A 21377-nucleotide genomic window follows, 5' to 3' on the forward strand; every position below is an offset into this window, starting at 1 on the left:
TTGTCCCAGCCTAACCCCCGAACCTGTCTCCAAGGCCCTCTTTTCTCTGACTTTTCAGTAAGCCAACAGCAGCCCCGCCTTGGCTCTCTACTGTTGCTTCTTCCATCCTAAGCTCTTCCTTGTTTCACTGTCCATAGCTTTAATAAACGTACTCTCAAAATAAATAATGAAATTTTAAAAAGATAAGGTGAGGCTTCCCATGCTTGGGCAAGAATATTTTAATTCAAAAGTAATTGTTGCCCTGGCCAGTTTGCCTCAGTTGGTTGAGCATTGTCCCCTGCATCAAAAGGTCACCAGTTCAATTCCCAAAGTGCATGCCCAGGTTGGGGGTTTGGTCCCTGGTTGGGGTGCATATAGTAGGCAGCCGATCGGTGTTTCTCACATTGATGTTTCTCTCTCTCTCTCTCTCCCTCTCCCTTCCTCTCTCTCTAAAAATCAATAAAAAACATTTTTTAAAATAGTAATTGTTGAACACTCACTCTGCGATTGGAAATATTAACCGTTATTGGGCAGGTAAACAATGTAAGAAATGGTGTATACCCTGGAGGAAATTGAAGCCTCATTGAGATACTTCTACATATAACACAAGATAGCATGTGATTATTCAAGCAGTGGTGAAATATTTCTGAGAAGGGAAAACCCAGAGGGCTGGAATCTAGGAATATATTAGTGGGGGAAATGGAAATTGAACTGGGCCTTGAAAGATGGGTATTATTTAAATAGTCCAGTTCAATTATCATTGAGTAAATTCCCACAATAAGCCAGGCACTGTGCTAAAATATAAGATGTGTGATATGTGGGTGCTTCTTTCAAGGAGATTATACTCTGGTGGAGCAATTGCACATAAAGAGATTGTATTGCATACTCGGCCAGACGTGGCTCAGCGGTTAAGCGTCGACCTAAGATCCAAGCGATCAGGGTTCGATTCCCGGTCAGCGCACATGCCCGGGTTGCTGGCTGCAGCTGATCAATGACTCTCTCATCATTGATGTTTCTCTCTCTCCCCCTCTCCTTTCCTCTCTCTGAAATCAATAAAGATATATTTTAAAAAAAAAAAAGTGAAAAGAAATTGTATTGCAGTGTTAAACTTGCAGCAGAAGAGGCCTAGCTACATAGAGCAAAGGGACACATAATTAATAGTTGCTAAATGTTTTGAGTGCTTGTCAGGTATCTAGCCCCATGCTAAGGGTTTAATTTACATCATCTTATTTAACACTCTCAACAACTCTGTGAAGTAGGTAGTCTTACTATTGCCATTATACAAATGAGACAACTAAAACAGTAACCTGCCCAAGTCACACAGCTTCTGAGAATGAAGACAGGATTCGCTGTACTGCCTGCAGAGGGATAGGGGAAAGAGTGATCAGGAAAGGTTTCATGGAGTATGTTCTGAAGGATGAACAGGATTTCTCCAGAAAGGTAAGTGGAAAGCAGCATTTTGGTAGAGGGACCGACACTTAGAGAAGGATGAGACAGTGAGGAATCTGTGGTGTTTCTACAGTACCAGTGTCAAGTGAGTCCTGGGGAGTGGCTGGAGACCAAGCCAGGAAGGGAGGCAGGAGCCAGGTTCAGAGGCCGTGGCATGCAGGCAGCCTAGGAACTACTGAAGGGAGTATAGAGGAGACCTGGCCAGATCTGTGTTTTAGATAGGTCACTGCCAAGTCTGTGGAGAAGGGATTTAAAGGTAATGGATTTAGTGATGGACTGGCTCTAGTGTCAAGCTGCCTGGTTTTAAATCCTGATTTTGATAACTCAGAACAAGTTTCTTCAACTCTCTCCACTTCAGTTTACTTATTTGTAAGATGGGAATGATGTGGTACCTACCATAAAGGGCTCTGATGGTTAAACAGATAAGGCATGGAAAGCCCATACTTCGGGGACTATAGCAGCACATAAGATACGGTTCCTGCCCTCAAGGAGCTTACAGACTATAGAGGGATATAATAAAGATGGGTAGACAGACTATGAGAATACAAGGATCAGGGCTACCTGTTTGGGACCCCTCTGGCTGCGGCGGGAGCTTTTGTCTCTCCTCCCTTTCAATAAACTTTTGCTTTCCCTTTTAAAAAAAAAAAAAAGAATACAAGGATCAGTGCTAAGATAGGGCTGGGAGCACAGAGTAAGGGCACTCACCTAATTTAGGGAGGTGAGAGAAGGTCAGGAAAATCCTTTCACAGAAAATATCTTCTAAGCTGAAATCTGAGGGAATAGAACTTAGGTAAGAAGGTTAGGTTGAGAAAAGGATTCTTCCAGGGGAAAGGAACAGTATGTATAAAAGGATTCAGTGTTCTTACATTCTTGAAACTTAAAATAATTGCAAGGGATGAGGCCAGAGATCTGTTGAGGGAAGCAAGAGCCAGGTCATAAAGGGCCCTTTGGACTTTATCCTGGAGGCAATGACCAAGAATGACATGATCAAATTGGCTCTTCAGAAAAATCTGACTACAGTGTGGGGAAGAGATTCGAGAGGGTAAAACTGATGTATTCCAGTTGCTGTTAATGGGATGGGAAAGTTGAGAAGGGGGTATGGCTATGTTGAAGAGAGAGATTGTGACAAGTAATGAAATTCCTAAGTGAAGAATTCTTTACTACACTCTACTTATAAATTCTTACTATGGGGCTAGTACAGTTATAAGACAGTTATGTTGCTATAGGTTAGACATGATTAGGAACTAAGGAAGGTAATGACAAGGGGGATGAAGAAAAGTGGGCAGATTTAAGAGATACATGGGAAGTGTAATCAACAGAACTTGATGTGGGATATGGGATTTATTAAAAATTCCCTGGTTTCTGGATGAATGATGATTCTATAACCCAGATTAAGAATACAACTGGAGGCCCGGTTGGGCGTGGCTCAGCGGTTGAGCGGTGACCTGGGATCCAGGCGATCAGGGTTTGATTCCGGTCAGGGCACATGCCCAGTTGTGGGCTTGATCAGTGACTCTCTCATCATTGATGTTTCTGTCTCTCTCCTCTCCTTTCCTCTCTCTGAAATCAATAAAGATATATTAAAAGAAAAAAAAAAAGAATACAACTGGAAGAGCAAGTTTACCATTTTGCACAAGTGTTGATTTGAAGTGACTATAGGACATGCAGGAGTAGATGACCAGTAAGTTATTGGATCTATAAGTCTAGAGGTTAGAGAAAAAGTCAGGATCGTAGATTCTGTGGACTTCAAGATGTATCGATAAAGCCATGAAAGTGAAAGCAGTTAGAGCAGAAAAATTGTAGAGCTGACCCTGAAGAAAGCTAACTTCTGGCCCGGCTGGGCGTGGCTCAGTGGTTGAGCATCGACCTAGGATCCAGGTGATCAGGGTTTGATTCCCGGTCAGGGCACGTGCCCGGGTTGCGGGCTCGATCAATGACTCATCATTGATGTTTCTATCTCTATCTCTCCCTCTCCTTTCCTCTCTCTGAAATCAATAAAGATATATTTTTTAAAAAAAAGAAAGCTAACATCTGAAGGGAAAAGAGACAAGGGCCCAACAGAGTTGAATCAGGAAGATGTGGTGCGAGGACAGTATAATGGAGCAGCAGGATCGGTTCATAGTGCAAAGTGCTATCGGAGGTTACATGAAGTAAGAAATGGGACTCTCTCACCTATATGACAAAAAGTGCCCAAAATTTGCAGGAAAGAAATGTGGCAAAATAGTAGATAACTCTATTTGTCAGAACTATGGTTTAGGGTATATGTATCTACTTTTTGTACTTTTCAAGATGTTGGCAGTGAACATGTACTTGATAATTAGAGATAATTTTAATTCCAAAAACAATAAAATCACAATGTTTTTAAAAATGGACTAAAGGGTGTCCATATGATTTGGCAATTAGTAACCTTTTTGAGACAAGTTTCTGGGTTGGTATGGGAAGGTTTTGTTTTAGGATAGGAATGATTTAGGCATATTTATTTTGATTTTTTGATTTTTTTAGAGAGAGGAAGAGAGAAAAACAATTTGTTGTTCCACTTGTTTATGCATTCATTGGTTGATTCTTGTATGTGCCCTGATCGGGGATCAAACCCGCAACCTTCACGTATCGGGATGACAGTCTAACCAACTGAGCTACCCGGCCAGGGCCAAAAGGCACATTTATTGACTGAGCGAAAGGAACAAGTAAAAGCTGAAGCTCAATAGAGAATGATGATAACCGAAAAGGGTCCTTCTGACAAGAGAAAGGATAGAAACGAGCTCAGGTGGATGTGGTTAAACAGTTCTACAAACATTTATTGAGCACTTACTGTGCGCCAGCCACTGTACAAGATGATGCAATGGGGTTTAGTTGGGAGGCCAGCTGAGTGAGAAATTGGTTTCCAGCAAGAGGATGTAGAATTCATCCTGCTTAAAACTTAAGGTAAAGGTATTAACAGTAGGTAAACTCACAACTGCTTGTGCTAGGGGTAGGTAATTGGTGAGTGTCAACAGCTTCATTGTCTTTGTGGAACAGGATGTGAAGTTGCTAGTTGAGACTTAGGGAGGTGGGAATTTAGATGGGGCTTAAGAAGAGTGGCCATAGTTTAGAGGATGAAAGGGAAGGGAATGGAAGAGAGCTGACATAAAACATTAAGTAAAAAGGTTAAGGAGCAGCCAGTGTTGAGGGCCTAACAGATTGGAAACCATGAATCTGTAGTCCTTGGAATGTGAGATCCATTGGAATAGTACCAATCCATATATTTCTGGATTGATATATATACCCAGGCAGCTGGGTGTTGCTAGAGAATATATATACAGGGTGTCCCAAAAATATATATACACACTTTGAATAATTATTAATTCCAATGGGTTAAATGTGAAAAGAAAGAAACATCAATTGAGCTGTCAGTTGTAAAGTGTATACATTTTTGGGTGGCGCTGTATATATTCAGGAGCAGAGAAGATATATTACTGTGTAGATACTGGAGCATGATTTGTAGACATGAAGTGGACTGACAAGGGAGCAAAGGGATTAAAGATGCTGGTTCAAGGTTCCAACTGGTTGAGACTGGCTAAGAAAAGGATGTTAAAGTCTAGTCAAGAGAAGTTTTGATAAGGTCAAAGAGCAGATGATTAAGTTGGAAGCTCAGGACATGGTAGTCAAAAAGATGTTAGAGTTTAAGATTATAGAGTTGGAATTCTTCCATGTAATGACAGAGGCATTAGGAATGGGTATTTGAAGGAGGAGTAAAGGTAACTTACGGTCATTGGAGTGTTAAGGAATTAAGGGAGCTCCCACATCCAGGTTTGAAGGTAGGTGGCTCATGTACTTGGGTGTGTTTTTTTTAATATAAAAGGAAAATTAAAATGTCTAGCTTACAAAAACAACAACAAAAGAATTATGGGCTTGGAGTGTTGGATCAGTAATATATTTAGATTGAAAAGATTGAATAGAATTTACACAGTGCACAAACTTGTCTCAAATTATTTATTAGCAGCTAGATCTACATACCCACCAACGAACATCATTCTTGATTTAGTGCCAGCTACTTACCTCAGATTCCCATACTCAGTAATAACATCAAACTGGTACCTATGCTAGAATATTTAAATTTTTCACTGGAGAGAAAATTCTCATGGTAGAAATTCAAACATTCAGACTTAGGAGGGATTATTATTTTTTTTTGGCAGAGTCAATTTACTGTTGTTAAAATCACCTCATGTGGATACAACCTCTTCGAATGTACAAAGAAAAGTCCTGGCATCACTCAGTGGTCATGAGTCCTATGATATTAGGTACATGTCTGAAGCATCTTTTATGACTAGGAACGTCTGAATCACCCTCAGACTTCCCTCTATTACATTTCTGAGTCATTTCCTTTTCCATTGACCCAAACTGCTATAACTAAGTATAAGAAATATCCTAATGTACAGAGTTTTGCAATAAAGGGGCATTAGAGATCATTGAGTTCAGTGTGCTCATTTTACAAATGGTGAAACCGAGGCCAAGAGATTGTGCCTTTTACCGGGTTACACAGCCTCTGTCAGGCAGCTTTTCCTATACCCGAGGCCATCTTCTGATTTCACAGCAAATTTGGGACTTGGATTAGATTTATTATTGTTAGAAGTAAACAAACTAAATAAATACTTGGGTTGGAAGTTTGGAAGGAACTCAGGGCCCAAGGGGAACAAGCTGGCATCCATAGTATCCCCTCAAGTAATCTGACCTATCACTGGTGCTCCTGCAGTAGACCAAGGAGAGGACTCAGGTAGGACCTGCATCTCTTAACTCAGGGTTTCAGTCTTGGAACTATTGACATTTTGGACCAGATACTTCGTTGTGGGGCTGTCCTGTGTGTTTTAGGATGTTAACATCTCTGTCCTCTACCCACTAGATGCTTAGTCAGGACAATCAAAAAGTCCCCAGACATTGCCAAATGTCCCGTGGGGTTCCCTGGTTGAGAACCACTGTGCTGACTTAAGGAAGGGGCTCTCATAACTCTGGCCTGGGCCCATTTAACCTCAGCAGTGCCTATCCTTACTCCTACACCCTTGTACCTGGCTTCTTTCCCTCTGGGGCTACCATACCATCATTAGAGGGGATCCTCTGACCTCTCTCTACCCGAAAGTAGCACCTGGAGTGAAAATGGGAAGCAGAAGTTTCTATCTCTCCCCTCTTGCCCCAGGGGGATCCCCCTGACTGGATAGGAATTTACATAATTGGTTAAAATAAGACAAAAGATGTGCAGGGCTCAACTCTTAACTGTGACTGCTGTGAATCAAGAAGAGATAGGGACCTTAAGCCCCTTTCTTACCTTGAGGATGAACTGGGTGGGATAATTGAGGGCATATCAAAGAAATCTGCTTTTGCTGCATGGCTTCCCCATTTCCCCTCCCCAGTCCTCACTCATTCTCTCCAGTGCCCATATTTAGATACCACAAGCCTGTGTTGTCATACAAAGACAGAAACCAGATGGTTGCTATGGAGATTTGCTTAAACACACATGTACACACACGTACACCCTAGGGCATGTCTCAGGCTAAGTGGTAGGGGTGAATGGCAGTTCTTGCAGGACATGCATTCTTCGTAATTTCCCATTACCCTACCTCTTCTATGCTCCACGTGTTTTCTTCTCATTTCTGCTACCAGATGCCACTTCCCACTAACCAGTGTTATTCTTTTTTTTTTTTTTTAATGTATCTTTATTGATTTCAGAGAGAAGAAGGGAGGGAGAGAGAAACATCAGTGATGAGACAGTCATTGATTGGCTGCCTCCTGCACACCCCCAACTGGGGATCAAGCCCACAACCCAGGCCTGTGCCCTGACCAGGAATCAACCAAGATCTCCTGGATTCTAGGTTGACGCTCAACCTCTGAGCCACGCCCGGCCAGGCACCAGTGTTATTCTTCAATAGCTCCTTTGCCTCAGGAAGTCACAATTTAAGAACAGAATTATTTAACGTTTTTGAGCCTCAGTCCATTCACCTGTAATATGAGGATAATTATAATACAAACATTATATGGCTTTGTTAGAATTAAATATCTGTAAAGAAACTTGTATCATGGCTGGCAGAGTAAGATTCTCAATAAATAGAATTTGTTCTTATGCTAAAATGAAGGCCTGTCCTGGGGCACCTTAGAACCAACCACTGGTACCTTTGGAAATTTTAGCTTGTGCTTCCTCTCTGATAGTAGGAAAGAGCTGTTGTGGGTGTGTCCCTTGTCCTGTGCAATGACCAAAGAGCAGAACTGAGGGGGAAGGAAGGTTGCTTTGTTTTTTGTCTTTGTTGTACTCAGCTGGAAACCTGTTTTAGAGAAAAAATCTGGGCATATGATCTTTCTTTCTGCAATTTAAAATAAAGGCAGAGGAAAAGAAGACATAGGACAAAATCATCCTTGCCCAGCTAAAATGAAAGAGTTCAAAGAAGGCAGAATGCTGTCTGGGCCTTTGGCTGTGTCCATGTAACAGGCTGGGGCTTGTTCCTACTATGGACTCTGCACATGACATCTGTTGAATTTTTTGGAAAAAAATAAACTAAAAACATAGTATTTTCTAATACCAGGTAGAGGACAGGTAGTTCCACCCCTGGAAATAGGTAAGATTTCTCTTCCTCAGCTTGAATTTTGTGTAGAGCTATGTTCCTGCAGGAGGTCTCAGCTCCTTCCAACACACTGAGGAAATAGAAGAAAGCATGCACCTTGCATTTTCACCTCTGTTCTGTTTCACAGAATAGATATTACTACCCTATTTTTTATAGGTAAAAAAACATATTTGATTGTAAAAAGACTGGAGAGAGAAAATTCTGTTGGGTGCCACTTCCTGTTGTGGGTGGATGTGGGGGTTCTTGAAGTGTTGCAAGGAAAAGTATTACCAAGGACCCACAGGAGAGGATGATTTATTTGGGAAGTGAAATGAAAGGAGTTCCCCAATGTCCCATCTCTGTCCATCTCACCATGGAAAATCAGGGCCAGGAATAGAGTCAATGCCCAGAGATTCTGCACCATATTAAGGATTAGTTCAGTTCAGCATTTGGCAAGTCAGCAGGAACGGGAGGTGCCCTGGCTATGGTAGGCTGCTCAGTCTGAGCTTCACTCCTCTTTCCCCGCCCCTCCGCTACTGCCTGCCACGTTTCTTCACCCTTATCTCTGTTCCCGCCCCGCGCGTGGCTCTCACCGCGACTTGGAGACAACTTGGCCTGCACGCAAAACGGCCCCAGCGCCGTAGGTCCCCGCAGGGCAATGGGCAAATGGAAGCGAGGGGAAAGCAGAATGCAGGGGGCGGTGAGCGCCGGCTGTGGCCTTGGAATTTACTCCTACCGCGGGAAACCTGGGGCGCGGGTCAGATCATCTTCCGCACTCCAGATTCCGCCCGCCAGCCCAGCACGCATCAGGGGGTACCCTTCTCAGCTGCGGGGCCTAGCGGAGCTGTGTGCAGCCTGGGCACACAGACCCCATCCCCCTGTCGGTGCTCCCCGCCTCCACCCCAGCTTGCTGGGTCCGGGGGCCCGCCAGCGATCACGCACTGCTAATCCGGGGGGCTGGGGCGGGGCTTGCAGCCCAGCAGGCTGCATTGCACAGGTCACAGCCTTATCACCCCTCCATCCCTGCGGCTGCGGGAGCGACTGGCTGTGGTCTAGCTGAGAGCTGCGCCCTCCAGCTATTGGTTTCCTCCACCTCCGGCTTCCCTGAGCCCGTGCCCCGACAGTGCCCCGGCCTGGCTGCAGAGGCGGGGGGGGGGGGGGGGGGGGGGGGGGGGGGGCCTGCGGCTACGTGCTGCTCTCAGGCGAGCTGTGCGGCCTCGGTGCAGAGGAAGCCACTGCCTGGGGTTGCGGCGCTGGGACCCAGGGTCCCACCCACCCGTGGCAACTGCTGGTTGTCAAGGTGGAGAAAGTCACCAGCAGAGCTGTTGCTCGTCAGGTCCCGCCCCTAGCAACCAGGCCGTGGAGTCATTGTTGTGGTACCTAGGCATTGCCTTGGCTTTATTTATTTTAATCCTTTAATAATTTTAATAATAATTTTAATAATTAATCCTTATTTTTACTCTCTATTTATTTATTTTTACTCTCTAAAGGGCCAGATTATGTTAAACCAACGTGATGACTATCCTATGACTTGGCCTGTGACTATCCTATGACTAAATCACATAGACTCCAGGTAGGGAATGGGGAAGGATGTAAAGCAAGATTGATAAAGGTTATGTTTTGTACTTAACAAGATTTTAAATTGGATATTTCAGCTGTGGTACCAAGATATATGAAATTCCAAAGGGAGACATTAGACAGAAGTGTAAAAGCTTAAAGAACCAGTTCTATGATTCTTGAACCCACCCCCTCACCCATTTAAAGAGTATAAAAAGTAGAAATAGGGTTTACAAGAGATTTTTGTAAGAATACCCTAACCATTTCTCCATCTTCGCTAATACTTGGTACTAGCAGTCTTTAAAAGTTTTGCCAATGTGAAAGGTGAACAAAAGTTAGTTCATCTATAACACATATCTACATATGTATGTGTGTATATAGATATAAGTGTACGTATGTACATGCCATTTGTATGTCCTCTAATTGTCCATATTTCTGTTGAGTCTCCTAAGTAATCTTCAAAACGTTATGCCATTATTACACCATATATCCTATGTTTTTGTATCCACCTTAGGCTCCATGGACAATGATCTCAAGACACTTTCACCACACCCTCAATCACCTTTATCTTTTGTTCTTTGGTCCCAACTACCTCACCATTCCCCAGTTCTAGATCAATCTAATCTTTATTTGTTCATTCAAAAAATATTTACCAAGTGCCTATATATTTTTTAAATATATCTTTATTGATTTCAGAGAGAGGAAGAGAGGGGGGGAGAGAGAGATAGAAAGTTCAATGATGAGAGAGTCTTTGATTGGCCGCCTACCGCATGCCCCCTGCTGGGGATGGAGTGCACAACCCCCGCCTGTGCCCTGACCGGGAATCAAACCTCGATCTCCTGGATCATAGGTCGATGTTCAAACACTGAGCCCCGCCATCCGGGCCCAAGTGCCTATTGATGTGCCTAGAGTTGCTCTAGGTATTTGGGACAGAGGTGCGTTTTCTCCACTTTGGTTGTTGGCTACTGCTTTGTGGGAGAGCGTTAGTTAACCACCAGTCAGAACCGGTACCAATGTGTGGTTTCTAGCCTTAACTTGGCAGTCCTCACAGGGAGCCAGGTGCTTTGTGAATTTCCCACAGCTGCTTTCCTCAAGCACCTCTCTCTAATCCCAGCCTCTGCTTTTGTAGACCACCTTGCATTCTAATACAAAAGGAAAATAGACAAGTGCTATATTCCCCAGCATTCCTCCTGTTGCCCTCTAAACTGACCTGTGAGAGCACCCATCTGCATCTTCCTGCCTCCTTAGAGAGGCTTTAACTGGTGCTTCTGCCCTCCCACCTGTCTTTTCCAGAATACTGTGCCCTGTCAACTGTCCCTTCTCTCACCTTTATCATTTCTTTCACATTACAAAAAATCATTCTCCTTAACCTACAAATATGTTTCAATTCCCCATTCTAAAAAAATTATTTCATCTTGCCCTAGCCGGTTTGGCTCAGTGGTTAGACCGTTGGACTTCAGACTGAAGGGTCCCAGGTTCGATTCCAACCAAGAGCACATACCTTGGTTGCAGGCTCATTCCCAGCCTCAGTCGGGGTGCGTGCAGGAGGCAACCAGTTAATGTGTCTCTCTCACATCGATGCTTCTCTCTCTCCCTTGCACTCTTTTCTGAAAAGCAATGGAAAAAATATCCTCTGGTGAGGATTTTAAAAAAAAAAATTATTTCTTCTTTCTTCAACCCGACCACTCTCTGCTTTCTCATCACGCTCTAATTTCTTCAAAAACAATTTTTCAACTATTTACTCTTTAACCCAGTGAAATCAGCTTTTGCCCTTGTTAAGTGATGAGATTATTTTCAAAACCACCTAATTGCCAAATACAATGGCCAGTTTTCAGTCCTTACCTCAATTTTTCCTTTTTTGCCTTTCTGGGAATTCCTAACCTTCTTTCCACCTTCATACAGTCAATAAATATTTGTTGATCACTTTCTATGTGCCAGGCACAAGGCTAGCTGCTGGGAAAATGAGCAGTGACAAGACAGACCAAGCTTCTACTCTCATGGAATTTACAGTGAGGGGGTATGGGGACACAAATACCCAACAAAGAACCAGACTTCCATTTCCAGCAATATAATAGACAAGATACCCTGACAAATATTCCACTACAAAACACCAGCTCTATAAATATAGAAAGCAAAAGCACGAATCCAAAAACATAAGGCTGAAGTTGGTGGCTGCTCAGAGGCATCTGCTAATCCCCAGTGACAGAGCTTCCATCTTAATGGTTTCTCAGGGGACAGGAGACAAAGCCTAGGGCTTGTGCAAAAAGCAGCTGGACTGGAATCCCCCTGAGGACTCCACTTTCAGTGAAAGAGTATACCAGAAAATACCCACCCTGAGAAGAGAAACAGCAAGAAAATTACCCTATCTCAATCTTGGCTCTGAGTCAGAGGGGAAAAAATCTCCCCCGGGAATTTACAAACTAGTCCACTTGGGATTTTATAGTCTAAATAATTCTCACTTCCTGAATTAACAAAAACTTCAAGCCCAGAATTTAAAGTATCCCCTAGCACTTGAGGGAAACCAACACAAATCCTCTCTGGAGAAAGGTACCTCAAATCTAGATCTCAAAAAGTCCCTAGAGCTAAAGTTCATTCGAATAGTTCACCAAACCCCTAAAACAGAAGGCAACAGGAAATGAGGCACCATGAACAGAAATGTTTGTGTGTGTGTGTGTGTGTGTGTGTGTGTGTGTGTGTGTATGTTTTTATTGATTTTTAGGGAGAGAGGAAGGGAAAGGGAGAGAGAGACAGAAACATTGATGAGAGAGAAACACTGATCGGCTGCCTCCTGCAGGCCCCCTACTGGGGATTGAGCCTGTAACCCAGACATGTGCCCTGACCAGGAATCAAACCAGCAACCTCTTGGAGCATGGGATGACACGCAACCAACTGAGACACACCAGCCAGGGCACACTTTGTTCATTTTTGAGAAAATGCCAAAAAAGTATAAATAACCATACTTTGTCTTCTTTCAAGTTAAAAGGGTGATTTCATTTTTAAAAGTAGCAGCAAATGCAGCTCACAATTCAAATATTTGCACAAGTGCTTTACCTGAAGACAGCTGTCATACTTTGATATAAAGCAAAAGTGCTTTGTGTGTACTTCTCATTTTGTCAGACAGAATAGTAAAAGCCATGCACTCAAGAACCAAGGTTTGCCTGGCTGAGCATGGCTCAGCGGTTGAGCATTAACCTAGGATCCAGGAGATCATGGTTTGATTCCCAGTAAGGGCACACACCTGGGTTGAAGGCTCGATCCCCAGCTGGGGTTGTGCAGGAGGCAGCCGATCAAATGACGACTCTCTCATCATTGATGTTTCTATTTCTCTCTCCCTCTCCTTCTTCTCTGAAATCAATAAAGATATTTTTTTTTAAAAAAAAAGAACTGAGGTTTAATAAAATTAACAACTTTTACTGCTTCATCAAGGTCATTCTTAAATGAAACTGCCCATGTTTCTCATTGCAAGTGTGCGGCACTAAAGAATACAATGACTACTAGTACAGTTTGGTACCACTATCTTGATATGTGCTAAGGTATCAGCAGTTTTACCCCCATTGCTTTTGCATGATCAATGAAAAAGGCAAATAACATCTAGTATTGTGAAAATAATCATGGACCCCCAAAAAGGTTTTGGGGACTCTAGGAGTCTGTGTACCCCACTTAGAAAACTGCTTAGATCCTTACAACTTCATAAGGTAGGACTAATCTCACTTTACAGGTGAGCAAACATAATCAGAAACTAAATCCTATGCCCAAGGTCACTGAACTGGTAAGTGGTAGGGCTGGGTGGATTTGATTTGAAAGCCTGTTTTCTCATGCAGCTCCTCTCTACAGTATACTTCACCACTGGTGGGTCCTTCATTACACCACACTTTTGGTTCTGAATCTTTGCACATGCTCTTCTCTCTGCTTAGAATGTTTTGCCTTGAACACTCACACACAGTTCAATACCTACCTCAAAATTACTTTCTCCCAAGGTAGAATTAATTGCTCACTCCTCTGTGTGCTTATGCATTTTGCTCAGAAGTCTAATTTTGGCACAAAACATGTCTTCATTCTAATGTCATATTTGTCAATTTTTTTCTTCTATGGTTACTGCCTTTCATATGTTGTTTAATAACTCTTTCCTACTCTGAGTTTGTAAAATATTCTCATATTTAATCTTTGAAGATTTTAATCACCGAATTTATTTTATATATATGGTATGAGGTAGAGACCCAGTTTTATTTTTTCATGTAACTATTCAGTTGTCTTAGCTCCATGTACTGAGCAACCCATCTTTTCCCTACCGATCTGAAATGCTGCTTGTTATCAATTTTCCATATACATGTCTACTTGTGAGCTTTCTATTCTGTTACATTGATTCATTTGTCTATCCCTACTAATATCACATCTTTTTTTTCCTTTTTCTTTTGAGAGAGAGAGAGAAACATCAATTCGTTGTTCCACTTATTTATGCATTCATTGGTTGATTCTTGTATGTGCCCTGACAGAGGGTTGAACCTGCAACCTTGGGGTATTGGGATGATGCTCTATCCAAGTGTGCTACCCAGCCAGAGCAATTCTGGAAATTTCTAGCAGCAGAGTGGAAAGCCTCCCCAAACTGGAATATGGGGGGGGGGACCCACAAAAAAAACAAAAGAAAGAAACAGCCTGGCCACAATGGCTCAGCTGTTGAGCATCGGCCTATGACCCAGGAGATCGAGGTTCGATTCCGGTCAGGGCACATGCCCAGGGTTGTGGGCTTGATCTCCAGCAGGGGGTGTGCAAGAGGCAGGCAATCAATGACTCTCTCATCATTGATGTTTCTATCTCTCTCTCCCTTTCCCTTCCTCTCTCTGAAATAAAAAAGAGTTTCAAGAAGGGAATGATCAACCACATCAAATACTGCCAAAGGGTCAACTAAAATGAGGACTGCAAATTTGACCACTTTAACTTGGCCACTGATGACGCTGACAAGGATAGTTTTAGTAGAGTGGTGGGAATGAAAGTTTGATTGGGGTGGGTTCAAGAGGGGAGAAGGGGTAAGGAGGTTGAAGATTTTTACTATAAAGGAGCATAAGATAATTTAGGTTCTAGGAAGCCTTTGTACAGCTGTGAGAACATTAGATTTGTATGCTGATGGGAATGGATCAATAGAGAAATTGATGATGCAAGAATATAAAGGGATAACTGCAAGTACTTGAGTTGGCAAAGGAGATAGGATCCAATGCACAAGTGAAGAGGTTGATCTGAGATAGCAGGGTAAGGTTCATTCATTTTAACCATAGGAAAGGCAGGCAGAATGGGAATGAGTAAATTAGCAGATCTGGTGGTGAGAAATGACACGTTTTTCTTCTGATTGCTTCAATTTTCTCAGTAAAAGAAGTTAACAGCAGCTGAGATTGAGGAAGGGAAGGGGGAATACTGGAAGTTTAAGGACAAAAGAGGTTGCAATGAGAGAGTGAATTGACTAAGGAAATGCAATAGTCTTGCTGAGCACTTGAGCCATGACTTAATGAAACTTGCAATGCATTTCCTTTTTCAGCCTCTGGAAAAAAAACAGCTTTTGCATTTATTTCCTCAATCTCCCTCCCTTTGACTATCTGATAAAGCTGTATTCTAGAAAGCCTAGCAGAAAAGCTACTACCTCTTCCGTAAGATTTTCCTGTAGTTCCCCTAGCCCAAAGTTAATTTTTCAATCTTTCAACTCCAATATGAAGTTGTTCATGCCTCCTATAAAGCATATATTCCATTTCACATTATGGTTAGTTTCTGTGCAAGGTTACAAGTTCCTTAAATAGAAAAAACATTTCTTCCCACAATCACAGGATGTTTCTCTCCATCCTCTCTGCCACCTATTATATGTAATTCCCTCATGGTTCTAGGTCCTGCCCAAATACAATTGTGTGGTATGGGCACCCTATCTCCTTATTAAACTGATATTTTGGGGAATAGGACCTTTGCTCACCTTTCCTGCTGATGTTCCTCAAACACCTTGCCCTTGAATTTTAGCTATTATTTTTACAGATGTTTTAAGAGATTGCTTCAATGTTAATTCACATATGTGGCATATAACTGGACCCTTGTCCTCAAGAGGTTTACCCCTCGAGTCAAATGTGCCTTACCGATACAGAAATAAATGGCATCAAGAGTCTCAGAAGTGGTGCTAACAGAGTAAGGTTCCTCTGTATATAGCACCAGATACCGTGGAGTAGCATGGGGGCTGGGCAGAAGCTTGTAGGCAATTTGGCTGGGGCAATTTCATTTAGTCAACTTACGTGTAAATGATTCTATAAAGCAACCCATGGAACTTCCCATTTCCAAACGTGGTTGGTATGAGAGTAGAGAACTGCGGATATGCAAAATAACTACAGGTGCCCCACAGGGCCCTCATTTACCCATATTATCTAAAACTGTTGTGCCCCTTCCAGGGCCGAACTGCCTCATCCCCTTCCTTCAACCTGAGTGATTCCATGGTTAAGGTTTTGGTACGGAAAAAACCTCCAGCACAAAAGCAGCCGCAGGGGCTCGCAAATCACCATCGAGGGCAGCCGCGGAAGGCTTCCGGGCAGGTCCTGCCCGCACAGAGGAAGAGCCCGAGACCCCCCGCCCGGACCGCCGTTACGTAACCGGTCCCGAGGGTTTCCGGAGCCGGAAGGCCCCGCCCACCTAGCCCCGCCCCTCGCAACCGGCAGCTCAGCTGGTGCGCCACTCTCCCGAAGCTTCCGCCCCTTTCGCCTTTTATGGAGACTATTTTGTTGAGTGGGCGCCGCGGCGTAGCACCGGCCGTAAAACCGTGAGGTCGGAGCGCCTCTCTCACTCCTTACTTCCGCTTCCTTCGAGTAAGGGGTCTACGGCCTCTCCTATCTTTCTCAGCTGGCGAAGGCGGCGTAGGCTTGAGATGTTTGGCCTCAAAAGAAACGCGGTAATCGGACTCAACCTCTACTGCGGAGGGACCAAGTTGGGGGGCGGCAGCGGGGCCGACGGCGGCGCCGCCTCCCCTTCAGAAGAACAGCTTCTGACTGCGGGGAAGGAGGCCACGGCCCGGCGAGAGGCGGAGGGAGGGGAAGCGGCCACGGTGATTGGCGGAAGCCCCAGCGGGAGACCCCCGGCCACTCTCGCGCTGGATGCCAGGAGGGTCGCGCGGCCCTCGCCCATTGGCGCCGAGGGCCTCGACGTCACCGAGACCCCCACGAGGTGGCTTTTCGCGCCAGCCCGCCACACGTCCCCGCTTGAAGAGATGGAAGTCCCGGCAGCCGACGCCATCATGTCTCCCGAAGAGGAGCTGGACGGTTACGAGCCGGAGCCTCTCGGGAAGCGGCCGGCTGTCCTGCCCTTGCTGGAGCTGGTCGAGGAGGCCAGTAATGGCCTCGGTGCGAGTGGCTCTCTGCCCTCGACGCCGCCCCCAGCAGAGGAGGAGGAGGAGGACGAGTTGTTCCGGCAGTCGCTGGAGATTATCTCTCGGTACCTTAGGGAGCAGGCGACCGGCGCCAAGGACGCGAAGCCAATGGCCGGGTCAGCGGCCTCCAGCCGGAAGGCGTTAGAGACCCTTCGGCGGGTCGGGGACGGTGTTCAGCGTAACCACGAGACAGCCTTCCAAGGTAAGGGGGTTAGTCACGGAGGCTGCACTATCTTTTGTCATCTCTTGCTGGAACTCACAGTGGGTGGAAACCGAAACCTAGTCAGTGTCGAAACGACTCCTATTTCTGAAACCAGAATATTCTGACCATGAGTCATTGTTTCCGCCCACTCGATTCTTTTGAAAATAGCTCTGTTCAAAGGCCGGAAAGGGTGGGATGTCAATTTTCAAGTGGGGTCGGCCTGAGTTCTATGGATCCCAAATAGCGATTTCCCTCTCCGTGGGTGGGCAGCGAATCGTGCTCTGGCTTAGACAAAGGAGGCCGTGAGAACCAGCATGCTTTTCTTCCTCAGGTATGCTGCGGAAACTGGACATCAAAAACGAAGACGACATCAAATCTTTGTCTAGGGTAATGGTTCATGTTTTTAGTGACGGAGTAACAAACTGGGGCAGGATTGTGACTCTCATATCTTTTGGTGCCTTTGTGGCCAAACACTTGAAGAGTATAAAGCAAGAAGGCTGCATTGAACCATTAGCAGAAAGCATCACAGATGTTCTCGTAAGGACAAAACGAGACTGGCTGGTCAAACAAAGAGGCTGGGTAAGTTTGTTTTAAGGTCGAAGAGGGGTCTTGGAGTGGAAATGGAATGGAAGGTTTTATAGAGAAAGTGGGGGTAGCTGAAGGTTTTTATGATGCACAACTCAGCTTTCTAGCTCTAACTTATGGACCTCTGGTTGCTTGATGTTGATGTAAGTAGTTGAGTCCATAGAGATAGTGGTATTACTGTCTTAATTTGTTGCATCAAAAATCCTGGTTTCCTGTAGGCTATTTTACTGGATGCTGATTCTTTCTTTTGGTATTTTACTGTAATTCAGTTGGATACTCCCCACCAGTGGATTCAAATTATGAAGCAGTACGTGTTACCGGCCAACTTGGGGATAGTAAAATACATTCCTCAGTGCACACCCCCATTTTAAGTGTGTTTCTTTTGCAGCTGAGAGATAAATAATTGGTTCGTAGTTTCATGGGGGTGGGGCTTAGATATTTCAATATATCTTTGTAAGTGGAAAACCCCCATACTTGAAAATGTGCTTTTCTTTTTTGTTTTCTAGGATGGGTTTGTGGAGTTCTTCCACGTAGAGGACCTAGAAGGCGGCATCAGAAATGTGCTGCTGGCTTTTGCAGGTGTTGCTGGAGTAGGAGCTGGTTTGGCATATTTAATAAGATAGCCTTTTAAGTGAAATAATTGACTCTTAACCAACTCCAGGCACCAAAGCCACGTCCATCTGCTGTGAAAATCAGTGTACTTATGAAGTTGGACTTCAAGCTGTCCAGGCTATAACCTACGAGCAACATAGAAAAGCAAGTGGCAAGAGGATTATGGCAAGTCACTGAAAGAAGCAGAGCTGTTTTAGCCAACAGGCAAACTTTGGGAGGCCATGGAGGAGGACTTTTAGATTTAGTGAAAATGGTAGGGTGGAGAGACTTGATACCCTTGTCTTAGAACAGAAGAGGGGCCAGTAGCCAGGCTAGTCATCTACAGTTCATTAAATATGCCCACTGAATTCATTAGCTTTCTATAGTGTTAAAAGAGAAGCACTAACAATGCCAGTGAACTGTGTAAAGTGGATTTAAGCTACAATAGAACTATGACTAGAAGCCTCAGTACTGTACAACAGTGTGAAGGGAAGCTTTTTCCTCTGTATAATTAGCTTTCCCAGGTATGCTTCTTGAATAGAAAGTCCAAGTGCTCAGGACTTTATACCTGTTCTACTTTGGCTTGGTTTAGTTTATTAGCCTTGTAATGGCCAAGAATACTTGACTTAAGGCTCAATAATTGTAGTTAGACATATGGAATGTCCTCACTTTTTAAGATAAAAACAACCTGTAAATGTATTTGTCTGTAAAAATTGTATATATTTTTACAGAAAATCTATTTCTTTGAAATGTAAAAGAAGGCTTGGATCTCAGTTTTTTCATACCCTTTTGAAATTTAAAACTTCTGTAGTTAGTAACCTATTTCTTACAGCTTTTCTATTCTAAACCTTGTCCTGGTCAATTCTAGATGGTATACAGAACCATTTGATGTAATTGTATGCAACCTGGTTGTGGTGGAACAATTCTGATTCATAACTGTAATTTTCCTATCTGAATTTGGTAAGTATTCCTTACAGGGCTTTTTTTTTTTTTTTTAAACCTGGGCTGAGAACTTGAGTAATGGAAATTAATCGTTTCACTTTGTTACAGGTGGATTTTCAATAATTGAGTCAAGGTGTCTTTTTTTTTTAAGGTTTGGGGGGGGCAGCAGGCCGATGATTTACAAATAATGAGCTCTGATTGGGCAACAACTTGTTTTGAGTTCCTTCTGTTTGACCTAACTTGTGAAATTTGTGTTCATGAGCTCATCTGCAAAGCTTTTAAAAAGATTTTCAGCTGTTCCAAATGGGACTTATTAGCAGTATGTGTATAAAAAGATCACATCAGGTGGATGAGAGAGCCATTTGATCCCTTGTTTGCTTAATAAGTTGTAAAATGATGACTTTGAAAAGCAGGCAATAGTCTAACCATGGTGCTATTTCAGGCTGGCTTGTTAAACACAGGTCTAAGCCTAGTATGTCAATAAAGCAAATACTTGTTTCTTTTCTATTAGTGATTCCCAAACTTTGTGTTAAATTTTGCATTGGCATCTCTTCAGATTTCAGACTTGTTCTATTGACCTTACCATTTGTTTCCTATTTTTCCTTCGAAATATTTGCTGCTTGTTCTGCTCCTTCTACAGATAATTTAGATCAATTCCTACATCTTTACCCTGCCATCCCTGAACTCTAGCCTATTTAGTTTTGGGCACTAGGAACCTAAGTAACCACCCTTATAGGAGTCCATAAACCTGTATCCTTCATGAGTTTTGTCCTTGGTAGTACAATGGGTTCTGTGACAGTAACAGTCATAGTTATGAGGTGGATGGGAGGAGTCCCTTTTCCTTGGACTGGTACCGTTTTGGTTTTTGCTTTTCTTACCTTTGCGGGGAAAGTTTCAAAAGTTCCCTTAAAATTTTTTAGAGGGGAGTATATCTTATATGGCTTCCTCTAGGTTCCTTTGAATTTAAATATGCTCACTTAAAATTATAGAGCTGGGTACAGTGTGCTATAAAGGCTACTAGTTAAGCTGAAGAAAGCTGTGTTGGAACTAGGGTCAATTAAAGCTTCACCCTCAGAACATGATCTTTAGTATCTGGACTCTAGATAAGAAATAGGCATGAATAAAATGACTAAGAATGTAATACGGAAGAATGCCCTGCCTCTCCCCATCTCCGAGCCATAAGGTCATCTAGCTATAGAACTATTTTTACCTATGTATTTATCATTCTTGATCATAAACCACTTATTTATATCAAGTCTGTCTCTAAGGACCTAAAAGCACTTTATGTAGTTTGTAATTAAACTTAAGATCTGGTTAAGGTGACTAAAAGGCCTGTCTCCCCATATCCAGTTGTGAAAATGAGTGCATAGATGCAAAGGGCCTTGCTTCCCAATTTACTAGGTGTGACTGCTGAAATGGTGAGGATCTTAGTTAATATTTTGGGTCAGGCTGTGAGGGCTTAGGGAGCCCAAGTGCTTTGGGGAAAAGGGTGAGTGGTTTTATAGGGAGAGGAGGCACTTGTTCTAAGTGCTGACTAGCTACATCAGGCAGATTCCTCCCAAATGGAAAAGGAGGGAATGCTTGGAAAGATGGCTGTCTCAGCAACTTCTGTCTTATGCTTCTCTCAGGGAAAAACCTTCAGCCCTCTAGTGTTGTCCATGTAACATTTTATCTGGGGTGGGCACCTTGGTTCTAGTTAACACAGCTAACATTTTTGACAGCTGTGCCATTGGGGTTAGGACCAACTACAAATAAATGTGGGCCGTAAATGTAGTGTGTTTCCCTAACTTCCTGTTTTTCCTGAGAAGAAAATAATAAATCTTTATTCAAATACAAGGTGTGGTATGGGTGTTTTCTAATCGTTGCCTGTCTTCCTCCCCCCTCTTAGGCAAGCCTTTTAGGGAAGTCAGCTGAGCAAATAAGTATAGGTGAATTAACAAGCAAAAGCAGCTCCATAAAACTAATTTGCCTTAGAGCAAAGGACGGTTCCCTTCAGAATAATTCCTTTCATTCAAATTAGAAGTGATGTGTTTTTAATTAAATGTATTACTGCTGTACTTGAGTAGTTCCTGTACATTTTGATGCAAAAATCATAATCTCTGTCCTGATTTTTTCTTTTAGTCATCAC

The 21377-nt window shown here is 43.4% G+C and overlaps 1 protein-coding gene across 2 annotated transcripts; it reads left to right on the forward strand.

Annotated features, from left to right (window-relative positions):
* The first annotated feature begins 15308 nt into the window (after positions 1 to 15308).
* On the forward strand, positions 15309 to 21085 carry MCL1 (MCL1 apoptosis regulator, BCL2 family member). 2 transcript variants are annotated; one of them, XM_081120488.1, is made up of 3 exons: positions 15309 to 17131; positions 17463 to 17710; positions 18223 to 21085. In XM_081120488.1, the coding sequence occupies exons 1-3, from the start codon at positions 16432 to 16434 to the stop codon at positions 18337 to 18339; spliced, it is 1065 nt and encodes a 354-aa protein (XP_080976614.1). In that variant the 5' UTR covers positions 15309 to 16431; the 3' UTR covers positions 18340 to 21085. The 2 variants fall into 2 exon arrangements, with proteins under 2 accessions (XP_080976614.1, XP_080976615.1); XM_081120489.1 differs by lacking the exon at positions 17463 to 17710 and having other exon boundaries at positions 16338 to 17131; positions 18223 to 21071.
* The last annotated feature ends 292 nt before the right edge of the window (positions 21086 to 21377 follow it).

The sequence above is a fragment of the Miniopterus schreibersii genome (genome assembly GCF_964146895.1).
Source record: "Miniopterus schreibersii genome assembly, chromosome: 19".
NCBI lineage: Eukaryota > Metazoa > Chordata > Mammalia > Chiroptera > Miniopteridae > Miniopterus > Miniopterus schreibersii.

Excerpts from the sequence above, each read along its gene's own strand:
- MCL1 (XM_081120488.1), top strand. The coding sequence starts at position 16,432 with ATGTTTGGCCTCAAAAGAAACGCGGTAATCGGACTCAACCTCTACTGC. Across the intron at positions 17,132-17,462 it reads CCACGAGACAGCCTTCCAAG|GTATGCTGCGGAAACTGGAC; the intron begins GTAAGGGGGTTA and ends TTTCTTCCTCAG. Across the intron at positions 17,711-18,222 it reads TGGTCAAACAAAGAGGCTGG|GATGGGTTTGTGGAGTTCTT; the intron begins GTAAGTTTGTTT and ends TTTGTTTTCTAG.